This window comes from Palaemon carinicauda, chromosome 8 (genome assembly GCF_036898095.1).
Source record: "Palaemon carinicauda isolate YSFRI2023 chromosome 8, ASM3689809v2, whole genome shotgun sequence".
Lineage (NCBI taxonomy): Eukaryota > Metazoa > Arthropoda > Malacostraca > Decapoda > Palaemonidae > Palaemon > Palaemon carinicauda.
Window position 1 is genome coordinate 154,908,653 of NC_090732.1, and position 16,318 is coordinate 154,924,970.

General features: G+C 33.8%; 1 protein-coding gene across 1 annotated transcript in view; it reads right to left on the reverse strand.

The window, feature by feature from the left end:
• The window catches only part of LOC137645504 (huntingtin-like), a 330,048-nt gene that overhangs the window by 160,898 nt on the left and 152,832 nt on the right, over positions 1-16,318 (reverse strand). The window contains 5 exon segments of the mRNA XM_068378310.1: positions 1,089-1,212; positions 2,313-2,545; positions 5,347-5,532; positions 12,667-12,785; positions 15,561-15,627. Of these exon segments, the coding sequence (XP_068234411.1) occupies positions 1,089-1,212; positions 2,313-2,545; positions 5,347-5,532; positions 12,667-12,785; positions 15,561-15,627 (729 nt within the window).

Here is a 16,318-nt window from a genome sequence, read left to right on the forward strand (position 1 = left end):
AAGCTGTACCGTATTGATAGCACTGTATATATATTACAGTAATTTACCCTACAGTATCAGCGAGTGTTATAATTAGATAAAAACCAGTGTTTCGTTGTTATATGTGTCCCAATGACTACTGTAAATTTACATACTGTACTGCACTGAACCATAGCCTTACCATGTCCAGTACATAGTGTAAACGTGCACATGTACTGTACACTTACTGAAATGTCTTCAATCAATTACAAAACTCTTATACTGTGATAGAAACCAAAACAATATTATGCAGTACTTAGTGTATTAATTGATTGTGCGTATGCAATGGCCAGCGAGTTGGTAGGGTTAGGAATTATCCCACCCAAGGGCGGCATATATTCACGGATTCTCGCTCTTCGTGCCTTTGTCTGTTACTTAACCCCCACCCCTCACCCCCAGCAACTTGCGAAAGCTGACTGTATACTGATCTACAGGCAATAAATTCTTAACAGTACGTACTATTTTACTAAGTAAAATACCAACAACTGGCTATGTTTTTTAGACAATATTATTGGTTATAGCATCCTGTACACAAAAACACGTGGCTTTCTTACCCTTTTATTAATGTCGAAAAAGAATCTTCAAACATAGTCTACAATAATTTTCATTTTATGACATAAGGGGTTATGCTTACAGCAACTGATCTATAAACTTGGGTGGGAAATACTTTTGACAATAAATATTGGATACTTAACTAGGAGATACTATATTTAGAATTCATGGTATTTGTCAAGCAAATATCAAACTTTCTTCTAAAAAAAATCAAAGAGTCCCTACAACCTTTGTGTACTATGTAACTTCCACCATTAATTTTGTCCGACTTCAAGTCATTAAAACTAAAAGAAATCATATTCATTAGTGGTAATGGTGCAATATGTATTTCGGGTTATCAAAATTCATTTAAATAGGATAATAATTATATCCATTCTCAGCAATTTCATAATTACATGCTGTAGCTCTACCTAATAAAGTTACAAGATTAAAACATCTTACAGAAAGCTTCTTTTCATGATGTAAAAACATCAATGATTTTTATGATAAAAACTGTTTTTCCAGTAACCTATAAATACCTTAAGAGCTTTGATGACTAGAGGTTCAAACAGCCGGATGTAGGAGCTCAGAGAGGACTTGTCGTTACCACGCCCCAAAGTTTTGAAGAGACTAGAGCTACCCTTGCGTTCATTTCCGGAGAGGCTGCAAAAATAAAAGAAATATTGAAGACTTTAAATTTAATTTATTTTGATCTACACAAGATTCTTGCACGATGAAGCCCTTATTTAACCAGTTTTTATGTGATTACTTTAATGTCTAGCATTTACATGTAAATTCTTAAAGATCTCTGTGTATTCTTATGAATGTTTTCTTCTAAATTGTGGTATATTCAGTTTGCAGAAAACATTTTATCATGAAATTCCACCAGATGTTTTTCATAGATGAAAGGTAAACAATAAAAAGTAAGAAAGGAGAATAAAATGTCAGGTAAATGCAAATTCTTTCAAAAAAGCATATGAATATAGAAAATGAAGATAAGAAAAAAAATAAAAAAATGAGAAATTAAAAAAGGCATATCATATGATGTAGATCAAGAAGAATGCGAATTAAATTGAATAAAAAACTGAAAAACTGGCAATGAAAGAAATAAATAAAATCATGATTACTAATACAGATAAGAGAGAAAACGCAAGTATGTAACCAATAAGTAATAATTTTCCTTCCAAGTTGAATATCATATCGATAGTAAGGATATTCTATAAAAGTTCTAACCTTGCGAATGAGGCTGCAAATAAAATACAACCTACCTTCGCTTTTCTTTTGACTCCACACACGCATCCTATCAATAATGTATATTTCAAATGGTTTGAAGGTTAAGATCTAAGACATTCTATACATGTACCAACAACAGGCAGACCTACCCTGGTAAAAATAAGGGAAACTCTAAAGATGCAACAAAGACAAGACTCCAGGATGCTGACTTACAGGTAACAGCAAGCTATTGATAAGCAGTTGAATCTGATAAACTCCCAAGCTGTATTTTCTATAAATATGTGCTACTATCTTTGAACAAAAAGCTAGTCATAGCAAGATCAAGTGCACTGGTTATGAAAAGCAATTAGAATCATGGTACAAAGGAAAGAAATTTTGAAATACAAACACTAACCCAAACATCCTCAGTCTTGGCATAAAATAAGATTAATGGTTAATGATATAATTATCAGATTAACAGTTTCAGTCTTTATCACAATGACATAACATTCAACTAATAATCTATCAACATAAGTATGAATTGGACAAACCTTATGGGGTCACCATCTTGTTGAGATTCCGATATTGCAGTGAGATCATTTTCTAATTGTGTCAGAGGTTGTGTGAAGCAACGGTAGTGCAAGCTACATACTTCTAAGCCCTCTGGAATTCGCTTTTCACTAGAACCTCCACAATCAGATCCTCGACTATTGGAATCTGATGATTTTTTATATATCTGATCAAAAAGTGCTTTTACATTTGACCCAAACAAACATTTCAGGAGCTGTAAGCAAAATAAAAAGCATTAAAGAAGTCAAAGTTTAGTAGATTATACTAATTTAACATACAAGAATGATGAATTCATAATACAATTATTGGAAACATAACATAACATTTCAATAGTCTGATATCACAGTTTTCAACAACCATGAATATCAAAGAATATTAGTTTAGATAATACCCTCACTACTGATAATACAGTAAAACATATGTACTAAAGATAAAAACTACCAGAGATACTATACTAAATTTGCTTTATTGCCTATGTACTTCCTTACAGGGGTCCAAGACAATGAAATTTCAGAATAAACATTTTGCGCATTCAATAAAAAACTGCATAAATACTGAAAAATTGCTTTGAGGCCAGAGTCACATAGGAGGCGATGCGTCACCCGAAAGGTGTCACGCATGAAAAGTAAAGTGGTAAAAAAGATCTTTACCAGCTGCATCACATAAGTCATAACGACACATCAGGAACGGAAAACGTGTATGGCCAAGTGTCGACATTTTTCGTGTCTCGTGTCGGGTAAAACCGTTCTTCAGCAGCAGTTTTTCTTTAATTGAATAAGTAGTAGGTTAGCCAGGGGACCAGCCACCCATTGAGATACTACTGCTAGAGAGTTATGGGGTCCTTTGACTGGCCAGACAGTACTACATTGGTTCCTTCTCTCTGGTTACAGTTCACTTTCCCTTGGCCTTCGCATACACCTGACAATGCTGAGATTACCAAACAATTCTTCTTCACTCATGGGGTTAACTACTGTAATTTTTCAGTGGCTACTTTCCTCTTGGTAAGGGTAGAAGACTCTAATTTAGCTATGGTAAGCAGCTCTTCTAGGAGGACGACACTCCAAAATCAAACCATTGTTTTCTAGCCTTGGGTAGTGTCCTAGCCTCTGTATCATGGACTTCCACTGTCTTGGGTTAGAGTTCTCTTGCTTGAGGGTACACTTGGGCACACTATTCTATCTCATTTCTCTTCCTCTTGTTTTGTAAAAGTTTTCATAGTTTATATAGGAAATGTTTACTTTAATGTTGTTACTGTTCTTAAAATATTTCATTTTTCCTTGTTTGCTTTCCTCCCTGAGCTATTTTTCCTGTTGAGGCCCTTGGGCTTATAGCATCCTGATTTTCCAACTAGGCTTGTAGCTTAGCAAATAGTAATAGTAACAGTAATAACACTAATGATAATGATGATAGTAAAATTTCATTAGGATTAAAAAAAAAAAAGATCCATTGTGATTAACCTGTTGTTTTTTTTTTTTTTTTGTCCATATTTTTAAATAAGAATAAAATTCCAATAGGCCTATACTTTAAAAAAAATATATTGTGTTTAACCTGCTGCCATATGTGTTTTTATTTATATAAATAAGTATGGAATTTAATTTTGATTTGAAAAGAAAATGTTAAATACATAATTTTCAACCTGTGGTTATGATTTTTGCATTTGCAAATGAAATTTTATCATGATTTAAAAGAAAAAATTTTGTTCAACTTGCTGTTGTAAGTGTTATTTGAGTGTAAGTGATTGGTTTGGTAATGTTTTGTGTGTGTATGTGTGTGTGTGAATGTTGTGTTTTTTTTTACTATTTCTGCTGTTGCTAATAAGATTTAAAACTAATTTCAAACTCAACTGAAGATCAACATTAATTTTTTTTCTGCTGATATTGGTTTTTGGCAATTGCAACTCCAGATTGTAAATATGGAAGCAAAATTGACTTCAGTTCCCCATGTCTTGTATGACATTTTTAAATTATCAAATTTTTTATCTTTTTACTTCATCGGTTAGCAGAAGATCTTTTTTTATTAAATTCTCCTTTTCTATTCATCAATAGAAAATGCTCGTAATAGCAACAGCCTATTTTCTTTGCTCATTCAATAAAACTATTGCAACATCAGCTAAGGAGTCCATCGTGTCGACTGACAAATGTGAGCACACGCCTACGCCTCAGTGACAAGGTGAAGTGGTGAGATATCTTGCATTAGGTGTTTCCGTACCACGTGCGCGTTACTTCTTATGAGATTCCGGCCTAATGTACATCCTTGACATAATTATTTTTGGTCAAATGGTATAAGCAGTCCACCCTCTTTATTCCAGGAGATGCCACCCAAGGCTTAACTATCTGTTTATAAATCATTGAAAAGTATATTGTCAATAAGGTTTACATACTTTTTAATTTTAAGATATTTCTATTTTTCTACATAATCATTATTTTGGTGGATGCATTTTTGTATGCACTGTGGCAGTTTTAGCAAAACTGTTGTACAATTTTTCCGCCATGTCATTGAAGAAGCGTTGAACCTTCCCTTTAGCTTACTTTTCTTTGCTGAAAGGTCTCCATATCAGGTACTGTGAAACACCGAAAAAGCTCAGACGGCAATTCAGAACCGAGGAAGAGGAATTTTAAGCAAAGGCATAAGTACTCTCCGTGTCAACGCTCCCCGACACGTCGCCCGTCAAACCATTGCTCTCCTGCAACAGTTTGGCTGGGACATCATCATCCACCCACCTTATAGTCAAGATTTGGCACCAAGTGACAACCACCTGTTCCCCTAATTTGCAATAATCATGCCCAGAACCACCCTTGGTTAAAAATCAAGATTTTTTTGAATAAAAATTTCCTATTTTAACATTATTTATTAGTTTCAGTAGACATTTATAAAAGCTGAGTGAGTAGTTTTACTCTTATGCTTGGCACACCAGTTTAATGTATTTGGCAATTTTAAATGCAAAAATGACAAATGAACCAAACATTCATATTGATTTTTGTAGTATTCTATCATAATAAAAAAAATAGTGCTAACCTGTTGTCCACACTGAACTGTTAATGTTGGAAGCAAAGAGGTGACAACTTTCAGGTACTGTAGCAATTCATCTGCAAGCCTTCCAAATTCCAACATAGATGATACTTCCAACAGCCTTCCAAGACATGTCAGAGCCACTCGTAAGAGTCCACATAATTTCTCTGTTGTACTATCCTCAAGAGATAACTGAAAATGTATTCAACAACTGTGTGATTCATATATACAAAATAAAATAGGAATTAAGAAAGAACAATAAAATTAAATAAAAACTATAATAAAAAAATGTGAACAAATAACCTACGAAGTAAAAGATCCATACAATTATTTATTTTATATATATATATATATATATATATATATATATATATATATATATATATATATATATATATATATATATATATATATATATATATATATATATATATAATAAAACTATTCATATTTGGATACAAGATAATGTATGTACAGTTCTGGTCAGTTCTATCCGGTCCAATTTCCTTCACAAAATCGGGGTAGTCTTCATACATTAGGGGTATAGGGTTGTGGACACCTTGCTTACCAAGATATAGAGGCAAATTCCTCATCAACTCAATTATGCATTGCTTAGTATAGCAGTATATGCATATAGTCAAATATGTAATACATTAATGTTGAGTAAGTCAAAGTTAAGCAACCATAGGATGGTGGAAAGCAAAATTTGTCTAGATCTAAGGATAGAAAGAGAGAAGCTAATTTCAAGAAAAAAATTAAAACACTCCTGTAATAAGAAAAGTTTCAATAACTTGAAAAAGGTTAAAATTACAACCAGGATGAGTGTATATACCGTATATTTCCCTTTATAGCACAATCTAAAATCAGGACAAATCTTAATGAATTTAAGTCATAACTGTTGTATAAGATGACTGGTGAATAGTAAAATCATCACTGTATAGGCTACGTTTTGTTGTATCATTGAAAATCAAAAATTAACTAAATAAATGAGATTTTATTTTATGCGTTTCCTATACACGCCAAAAAGCACACCATCTAAAACGAAAAAATTGTTTTATTTACGTTCATCTCAGATCATAACAAACAGACGAACATATTTACACCATCTGTGTTTAGTTTTTGCTGCAACAGCTACCTTACCAAGTATTAACTATATAATGATTTTGTTATTACTAATGTTGTTTTAATTACCTTTTCTTATAACTGCGAAATAAATGAAATGAATGCGATTTATATAATATTTTTTTTCCTAAACATGCTGCCTAAAACAAAACCCTTCCATTTGTTTACTGTACGCTCCATCGTTGATCATAGTGAACAAACGAATGCATTGAACATAAATGATCAAAGTGATAACTAATGATATTGAACTTTTAGTAAATATTGTTATTACAAATACTGTATCTTACTTACCATATCCATACATATTCCTAAACACATAGCAAAACAGGAAAGACATTTTGTTTGCGTTCAATCAACAATAGCTCTCGATAATGACAGTATGATGATTTATGATAATTCTAAACTGTTACGAAGGATAATCATCCATTCCATATCCAAAAATACTTTCCATAACTTCAGTTATAAGTCATTTTGATAACATATTAACTTGTACCCACCTCAATTATGGCACTTGACCCTCTGCTATAGTGTCTTATTACTACCTCTTATACTTAAAAAGCTGCCAAAATACTTTTATCGTGCCCTAAATGACTGCTATAGCGCACCCTGGTTGATCCAGATCTTAAAATACTACCGGCTATGGCAGCGAGTAATTAACCGCAACATTGTGAAGAAACAAAGATTTCATTTAAGAGAGAGAGAGAGAGAGAGAGAGAGAGAGAGAGAGAGAGAGAGAGAGAGAGAGAGAGAGAGAGAGAGAGAGAGCCTTATTGCCTTATTTTTTGTTTGGGTTCCCCCAGGTCACTCAGTGTGAGGCACCTTGTATATCCACCAGAGAGTTGCTAATGCATCTTCCGGTGTATTTTGCATCTTCCAGTCTTGGATGGTCTGGGATGCATCTTAGGTATTTATCAAGCTTATTCTTAAACACATCTACGCTCTCTCCTGATATGTTTCTTAGATGAGCTGGCAGCACATTAAATAGTCGCTGCATTATCGATGCTGGTGCGTAGTGGATTAATGTCCTGTGCGCCTTTCTTAGTTTACCTGGAATATTTTTTGGCACTATTAATCTACCTCGGCTTGCTATTTCTGATATTCTAAGCTCCATGATGTTTTCAGTAATTCCTTCTATTTGCTTCCATGTTTGTATTACAGTATCATATAGCGTTCTCTTCTCCTTTCTAGACTGTATAGTTTTAAAAATTGCAGTCTTTCCCAGTAGTCAAGGTCCTTAACTTCTTCTATTCTAGCAGTATAGGACCTTTGTACACTCTCTATTTGCGCAATATCCTTTTGGTAGTGTGGGTACCATATCACATTGCAGTACAGTACTCGAGTGTACTACGTACATAAGTTTTGTAAAGCATAATCATGTGTTCAGCTTTTCTTGTTTTAAAGTGTCTGAATAACATTCCCATTTTTGCTTTACATTTAGCCAACAGTGTTGCTATTTGGTCGTTGCATAACATATTCCTATTTAACATTACACCAAGGTCTTTAATTGCTTGCTTGTTTGTGATTGTCTCATTATTAGGTCCCTTGTATGCATACACCATTCCTTCTCTGTTTCCATAATTTATTGATTCGAATTTATCGGAGTTAAATACCATCCTATTTATCTCCGCCCATTCATATATTTTGTTTAGATCTCTTTGTAGTGAGTTCCTATCTTCATCACAAGTAATTTCTCTACTTATTCTTGTGTCATCGGCGAAACTTCTCACTACGGAGTTTTCAACATCACAGTCTATGTCTGAGATCATAATAACAAACAACAGTGCAGCTAATACCGTACCTTCTGGCACACCAGATATTACCTGGGCTTCATCTGATTTCTCGTCATTTGCAACCACTAACTGTTTTCTGTTTTGCAGGAATTCTTTTACCCATTTTCCTATCTTTCCCACAATATTATGCTTTCTCATTTTTTTCCCCAATATGTTATGGTCTACCTTGTCAAAGGCTTGTGCAAAATCTAGATAGATCACATCTGTGTCTTTTTCATTTATCATATTTTTGTATATGTTTTCATAGTGTGCTATCAGTTCGGTCTGTGTACTTTTTCCAGGCACGAAATCGTGTTGACCCATATTAAACAAATTATTTTTAACCAAATGGTTCATTATTTTCTTTTTTATTACCCTCTCATACACTTTCATAATATGTGATGTCAGACTAACAGGTCTATAATTGCTTGCCTCTAGTCTTGATCCACTTTTGAAGATAGGGGTTATATAAGCTAATTTATGTTTAACATATATCTCGCTCATATCTATACTTTGTCTTAGCAGTATTGCAAACGGCTTCGCGATAGTGTTTGCAGTTTTTTTTAACAAAATCGCTGGAACTCCATCTGGTCCGGCTGCCGATCCATTTTTAATTTCGTTTATAGCCTTGACAATATCTACTTCATTAATATCTATATCCGTTAGATATTCAACATTTTCTTCTCTCATTTCTGTTTCATTATTCTCATTCGCAATTCTTGGCGTGAACTCACTCTTATATTTTTCTGCTAATATGTTGCATATTTCCTTTTTTTCATTCGTTAGCCGTCCTTCAATTCTTAGAGGGCCTATTTCTACTCTCCCTTTATTCATCTTTTTTGCATAGGAGTAAAGTACTTTGGGGATTCTTTTTATATTTTGAAGTGTCCTTTCTTCTAAGTCCCTTTTCTCATTTTCTTTCGACTGTGTAATCTTTTGTTCTGCATTTTCTATCTTACATTTTATTTCCCTCATTTTCCACACATTTTTTTCTTTTGCAAGATTTTTCTTCCACTTTCTAATTTTCTGAAATAAGATCATTCTGTCTCTTGGTATGCACGTCTTTTGTTTATTGTTTTTTTTCGGTACATATTTTTCAACAATGTTCTCCAGTATTTTGTACAGTATGTCCGTATTTACCTGTATATTATCACTTACAAATACATTTTTCCATTCTTTATTCAGTTCTTCATTTATTTCTGACCATTTTATATTCTTACTGTAAAAATTATATTTTCCATATCCTTCCCAAAGTTTTGTGCTTTTATCAATTCTGCGATCACTTGCTTTGGAATGGACTATCAATTCTATGACACTGTGGTCTGAAATTCCCGTGTTATACACTATTATTTCTTTAACATAATTCACCTCATTCACAAATACTAGATCTAGGACATTTTCCTTTCTTGTTGGAATGTGGTTTATTTGTTGCATATTATGTTCTAATAGCATATCTTGAAGCTTTTCATATTGCCTCTATCTTCTGCGCTATTATTACTCTCTTTTTTATATGTATACATACAACCACTTTCTTCTATCCGTTCTTTCCAACCCACGAAAGGAAAGTTAAAATCTCCGGATAGGAGTATATTCCAGTCTTTATGGTTTCTACATATATCATCTATTTTTTCTACTATTATGTCAAACTCCTTAGTGTTTGGGGGTCTGTAAACTACAATATTCACTAGCTTTTCAAATTCAAATTCTACCGCAATCAATTCACATTCTGTGTTGCTGTATTTTTCACAGACTTTTCCTTGATTTATGTCTCTTCCATATATTGCGGTTCCCCCTTGATTCCTATTTTTTCTGTCTGATCTATAAGTTTGGAAACCCTTTATCTGGTCATCACTGCCAGTCTCTTGGGAATACAATGTTTCACTTATATTTAATATATCTATTCTTTCAATTTAGGTTAGTTCTTCTAAGAACTCTATTTTCCTTTTAGAGTTACTCGTGACTAAACCCTGTGCATTCATCACTATTATGGTTTGTGTTTCATCCCCATTATTTAATATTGGTAATAATATGGATTCTCCCATGCTTCCTTCCTGTTCTTATATGATGTTCTTTTCTTCATTTCCCGGAATTCTGCCATTAAAAAATCCAACTTTTCTATTATATTTGTTCTTTCGCCTTCATATTTATTTTTGTGTGTATACCTGCAATTATCCCCATATCTGCACCAACCCCTGGCATTATAGATGCATTCTTTGTAGTTGGGCTCTAAATGTGCATATTTGGGTTGAAAGGTCTCATATCTTGGGGCTTTTGGTTCATAGCGCGGTATATACACGGCCTGCTTTTTTGTTTCTTTTTTTGTTTCTTTTTTGCTTTCATTTTTCTTATCAGTTTGCTAAGTTTTCTTACTTTCATTCATGGTTGCAGGATGCATATATCGACATTTTTTGTTGAAACTGCATCCTTTTCCTTCTTTTAGGTTTTTGCATATTTTTGGATGGAGATCTCTGCATTCGTCTCCATATCCGTCTAAATATGCACATTTACCATATATTTCATACTTATGGCATATCTTTGGATGCTTGTAGTAGCATCTTTCGCCAAATCTGCAATTCCCTCTTTTCAGCATATTGCAGACTATATCCTTCTTTTCTTTTTTTTCTTGTTCTTGCTCTTCCCTAAAATTATGTAGGTTCGGGTAGAGTCTCTTGGGTCTATTATTTGTTTCCATCTGGTAATTTATTTCTTCATAAGTATGTTGTTGGATGACATCATAAGTTATATCAATGATTTCTTCTGCATCCTTACACATATCCTGTTCATTTTTCTCTTCTTCTTCTTTTTCTTCTTCTTCTTCTTCTTCTTCTGTTTCTTCTTCTTCCTCTTCTTTATCTTCAACTATTTGCAGATTTAGTCTCGACTTAATTATATTTTCTATCCAGACTAAGCATGTGGAGCAGAATACCTTTGTGTCTTTATTTTTTATTTTTTGCTGTATTTCAGCACATGTGGGGTGTGTTGGAACATGACAGGCATCACATTTTCAAATCAATTGTTGAGGATTATTAATGGAATACCATATCTTACATGTATTACACCATTTTGGCATTCTTTTTCCCAATGCATCAATCAGCATATTCACCATATTGGACTTCTTATTGTTCTTTGATGGAATGTGTTGATTGATGTAGACTTTCTTTATAAGTCTCTTTATCACTTGGATCTTCTTTGGAATTTCTTCTATTATTTTGCTGATGTTTTCTGCAGATTTGCTCTAGTTTATTGAATCGTATTATTTCATTATGTCTGCGAATATTTTTCCGTCACACTGGTTGGCGTTACTAGTGACCTCTGTTATCAGACAGTCGAGCTCCTGTTTCGCCAACTCATGGAATTTACTTTTGCTGATTCCAGCGATGTCTCTCCAAGCCTTGCCCGTGTTGTACATAGCCATCTTGATTAGATTTTTAGTAATTCACAAGATAACTATTCTATGCCGACATTTTATCCCACTTCCCTGACCTCAAACTAATCACCGACTATTCACGAAAACTTGTAGCTATATTGCACTCGATAGCCTTTTGTTATCCGCATTAAATCAGGATATTTATAGGGTCGCAAAAGTGTAATCACTCACCGGCACACAGTTACAGAGAGAGATCCGAGTTTTAATGAAGGTTATAAATGTACTAAATGAAATACATGATAGGTTGTAACACATTAGTGCTTATGTAATATTCACTGTATAAATATTTTGAATAAGTTTAGAAATTGTATGGATATTTTTAATATTATGAAATTGTATAGATATTTTGAATAAGTTAAGAAATTCTAAAACAATACTGTGTTACTGTATTCGTACACGCATAATCTTGAGAGCGGCAGCTAGACATCAGCTGATCTGATCACAGCCAAAAGTACAACAAAAAGAAGTCTAACAATAATCAATTGTTGAAATACACTACACACAAAATTTAAAACAAAAGTACATATTTGTTTTATCAAAGCACAATTAACTATTTAAATAATCGCAATGGTTATTAAATTTATATTTTCATTATTGTAATTTCAAGAAAGAATCACTATTTTACGTTATATCACGAGGTAAAGATTTAATGTTAATATTTTTTCTATTTATACAGTATATATATTTTTTTATGATGAACTAAATGCAGGACAAACGGGCATCCTGTGAGGGTCTTGTCCGGGACATTGGACAAAAGGATCAAATTCAGGACATGTCCCACAAAATCGGGACGTCTGGCAATCCTACCCTTACTCTACTGTAATTTTCTCATGCTGTATTGACTACTTCATAATTTTGACACGTAACAAATACATTATTTTTTATTCAGACTAGAACACATCATAACCATAAATAGAGTTCAATTTTAAAGTATAAAATGGGAGCATGTATTTTGAACAAAAGTAACATTTACTTGAAAACTAAGAAAAACATTAAACCAATACTGACCTTATAATTAGTATAAGCATTCTTTAAAACATCATACATTTTGATATATTCTGGCAAGTGTGCAAAGGTTCCAATAGCTCCTGGCTTGGATGATTTCCGTTCTTTCTCTTCCCCATCTGCTGACAAATAGATTCAATATTTCATTGTTAACAAATAATGACTTGACCAAGTCACTGGACTTACTCAAAGCAACAATTCACTTAAGACACTGGAAATGCTACTGCATTGGTAAAAAAAATCTTACAATTTGAATTTTAAATTATGAAAATTATTAAAAGTAAAGGACTGCAAACTTTTATTTCAGAGCAAAAGGTGAAAGCTCAGCAGCTAAATACATGAGTTTTAATCAATCAGTTCTTTTTCAACTTATCAAAAATATTAGAATTTAAAGAGATAAAAAGGAAAATCTCTTGACTATTCAAACTTCCAAAGAACTTGGTACTAGAAAAAAACAAAAGAATAATGAGTAGTTAAAGTCATAAAATTCAGATCACTTCCAATTCATCTTTCTGAGAAGATATGACACAAACTAAGGCCACATACATTCTTTACCCTGCCATACATCTTAGTCTTCAAATTTTAAACTTTAAAGATTTTACACATAACAAACAATTCATTCCTTATGTAAAAGAATACCCACTGGTCAAATATTTACACCAAAGGATCCACTCTCTGAGCAGAACAGGAAAAGCAATCAGTAAAATTTAAGTTTTAATTTTATATATGTCTGATGAGGAAATACATCAATCATATATAAAATCTAAATTCCAAATTTTGTTTTGTTCATATGTTGCACAGAGAGAAAGTATACTATTGTCTACACAGCGTTATGCTTCAATGATTACGCAAATTATATACCACATTCACAGAGAAAGGATAATTCTGAGCTGCTAGATGGTGGGAAACGCTCTCTATAAAGGTATAGAATATCATCAAGTTTCTCAGCTGCTCTCATCTATATATTACTCTATAAATGAAAGGATACCATTATGCTCAATCAGAGACAAAAAAGCTATGAGGTAATATAATGACTTGAATGCAACAAATTATTAAAATAAAGTTTGATGTATAATATCCTTCTTAAATGAATAATTTCCTTACGTACTGATTAGAAAATTAGGAGCAAAAGTTATCAAAATAGATAATAGCTTTAATGTATACCTACGTATATCAGTCACATTAACTAATCACTCAAAAGGTGCTAGTTCTTATCTTTTGTTGGCAGCTAAACATGTTAAAGGACACAGTTTAATGGTGAGGATGGAAAAACAAAAGGACATTGTATTTCATTGCCCCTTTGTTTACAGAAGCAATGAATAATAAATGTAGCTAGTCACTCTATTCTAATATAATAGCTAGGAAAATAGAAGGCTAGTAGGAATGGTTTCCTTATGATCATAAAGCTTATCCTTGAGATGAAAAACATGATTAAACCGAAATACTTATGGAAGCAACTCTGTCAAGAGGGGTTTCTTCTTCAAGTTGACTAGAATATACAGTGATACCTCGGTACTCGACCATAATCCGTTCGAGATCCGTGTTCGACCTCCGATTTGTTCGAGTACCGAATTTTTTTTCCCCATAAGAAATAATGGTATATATTCTATTCCGTTCCCAAGCACTCGAACAGGCCCAAAATATTAATAAAACGTGTACCTAAACAACAATAATTATCTAAATGTGTATGAAATTGGTCAGAAAATCCTATAAAACAATTTTAAACCATTTACTGTACTAAAATAAAACAATTTTAAACCATTTTCTGTACTGTAGTGAACATACCTTTGAGCAGCGGTTCGATGGCATACAGGGATGGATGTGGAGAGGATGGAAGGGGGAGGTTACTGCTTGGAAGGAGAGTCCCCTTCCATGATGTGGCGGGGTAGTTCTCCTTCAGGAGTTGTTTCTCTCTCCAATGAAAGGGTGGGCAGATCTATTTCAGGGGTTTCTTCTCTTCTTTGTCTCTTCTTTGGAGGAGAAACAGGCTTTGATGTAGCAGCTTTCTTTTCTTTTGTGAAAAACTGGTCTATTGTTAATTGTTTCTTCCTCCTCTGCAGTATTCTTCGAAAATGATGAATACCTGTTCTATTACGAATACCTGTTCTATTACGAAACTTTTCAAACCAACCCCTGCTCGCTTTAAATGTAAATGAATCACTTTCACTGGTACTCGGACTTTTCTTCACTAATTCTTCATAGATATGCAACGCTTTTTCACAAATGAACGCTTCACTAACACTTTCCCCGGCCAACTGTTTTTCTTTAATAAATATTAAAAGCAACTTTTCCATCTCCTCAATCACTTGTGGCCTTTGCTTAGTTACCGCCGTAACTCCCGTTGCAACATTCGCCTTCTTAATCATTTCTTTATGCTTTAAAAACGTAGAAATGGTCGACTTCGCCATTCCGTATTCTACCGCTAAATCGGACACTCGTACACCATTCTCATATTTCGCTATAATTTCCTTCTTCAACTCGATCGTTGTTCGCACTGTTTTCCTCTTCTCCTTCCCCTTAACACTCATTACTTTCTTGGGACTCATTATGAAAGCTAAAAAAGCAATTAAAAGCACTGAAAATCACTAAATCACAACGAATGCTGATCGCGCGTTGTCTGAGTGACGCTCTCGAGAGAACTGATGCTTCCCGAACAAGCGAGAGTGGCCGAGATGGCGCGATCATCACAAAGCCCATGCGGTCGTCACGTGTTCGGCTGGTCGAGTACCGAATTTTTGGTCGAGCACCGCAGCAAAAATTTCTCGAAAATTTTGGTCGAACTCCGAATTGTTCGAGTATAGAGTCGTTCGACTACCGAGGTATCACTGTATTTCATTCATTATACGTAGCATGCAATCAAATATTGAAAAAAGAAAAATATTGTACTATTCACTAACCTTTCTCTCCTTTACTTGGGGAATGTGTACGGTTTTTGTCTCCAATGCTTTCTGCTCTAGTTCTTCTCTGAGGGAAAATAATGAAATTCTAATAAAAAAAAAATTCTATACACTCTCTAAGTCAAGTTTATACAGTATTGATATTTAACCATAACTTAAAAAAATATTTTTCTTTCCCTCCAATACGGTTAGGCCTCTAATATAGTAATATGACAATCTAGTGGCCAAGGGCAATAACTATGGCTTGGGGAATATGTACCCGCTGAAATGTTTCAGTGTCAGAGTTCAAGCTAATCCCTAGTAGGTTGGCCAGGGCACCAGTCACTCGCTGAGATACTACTGCTAGAGAGTTTGGGGTCCTTTGACTGGCCAGACAGTACTACATATGATCCTTCTCTCTGGTTACGGTTCACTTTCCCTTTGCCTACTCATACACCGAATAGACTGGCCCATTCTTTACAGATTCTCCTCTGTCCTCATTATTATTATTATTATTATTATTTGCTAAGCTACAACCCTAGCTGGAAAAGCAAAATGCTATAAGCCCAGGGGCCCCAACAGGGAAAATAGCCCAGTAAGGAAAGGAAAGAAGGAAAAATAAAATATTTTAAGAAGAGTAACATTAAAATAAATATTTCCTATATAAACTATGAAAATTTTAACAAAACAAGAGGAAGAGAAATTAAATAGAATAGTGTGCCTGATTGTACCCTCAAGCAAGAGAACTCTAACCCAAGACAGTGGAAGACCATGGTACA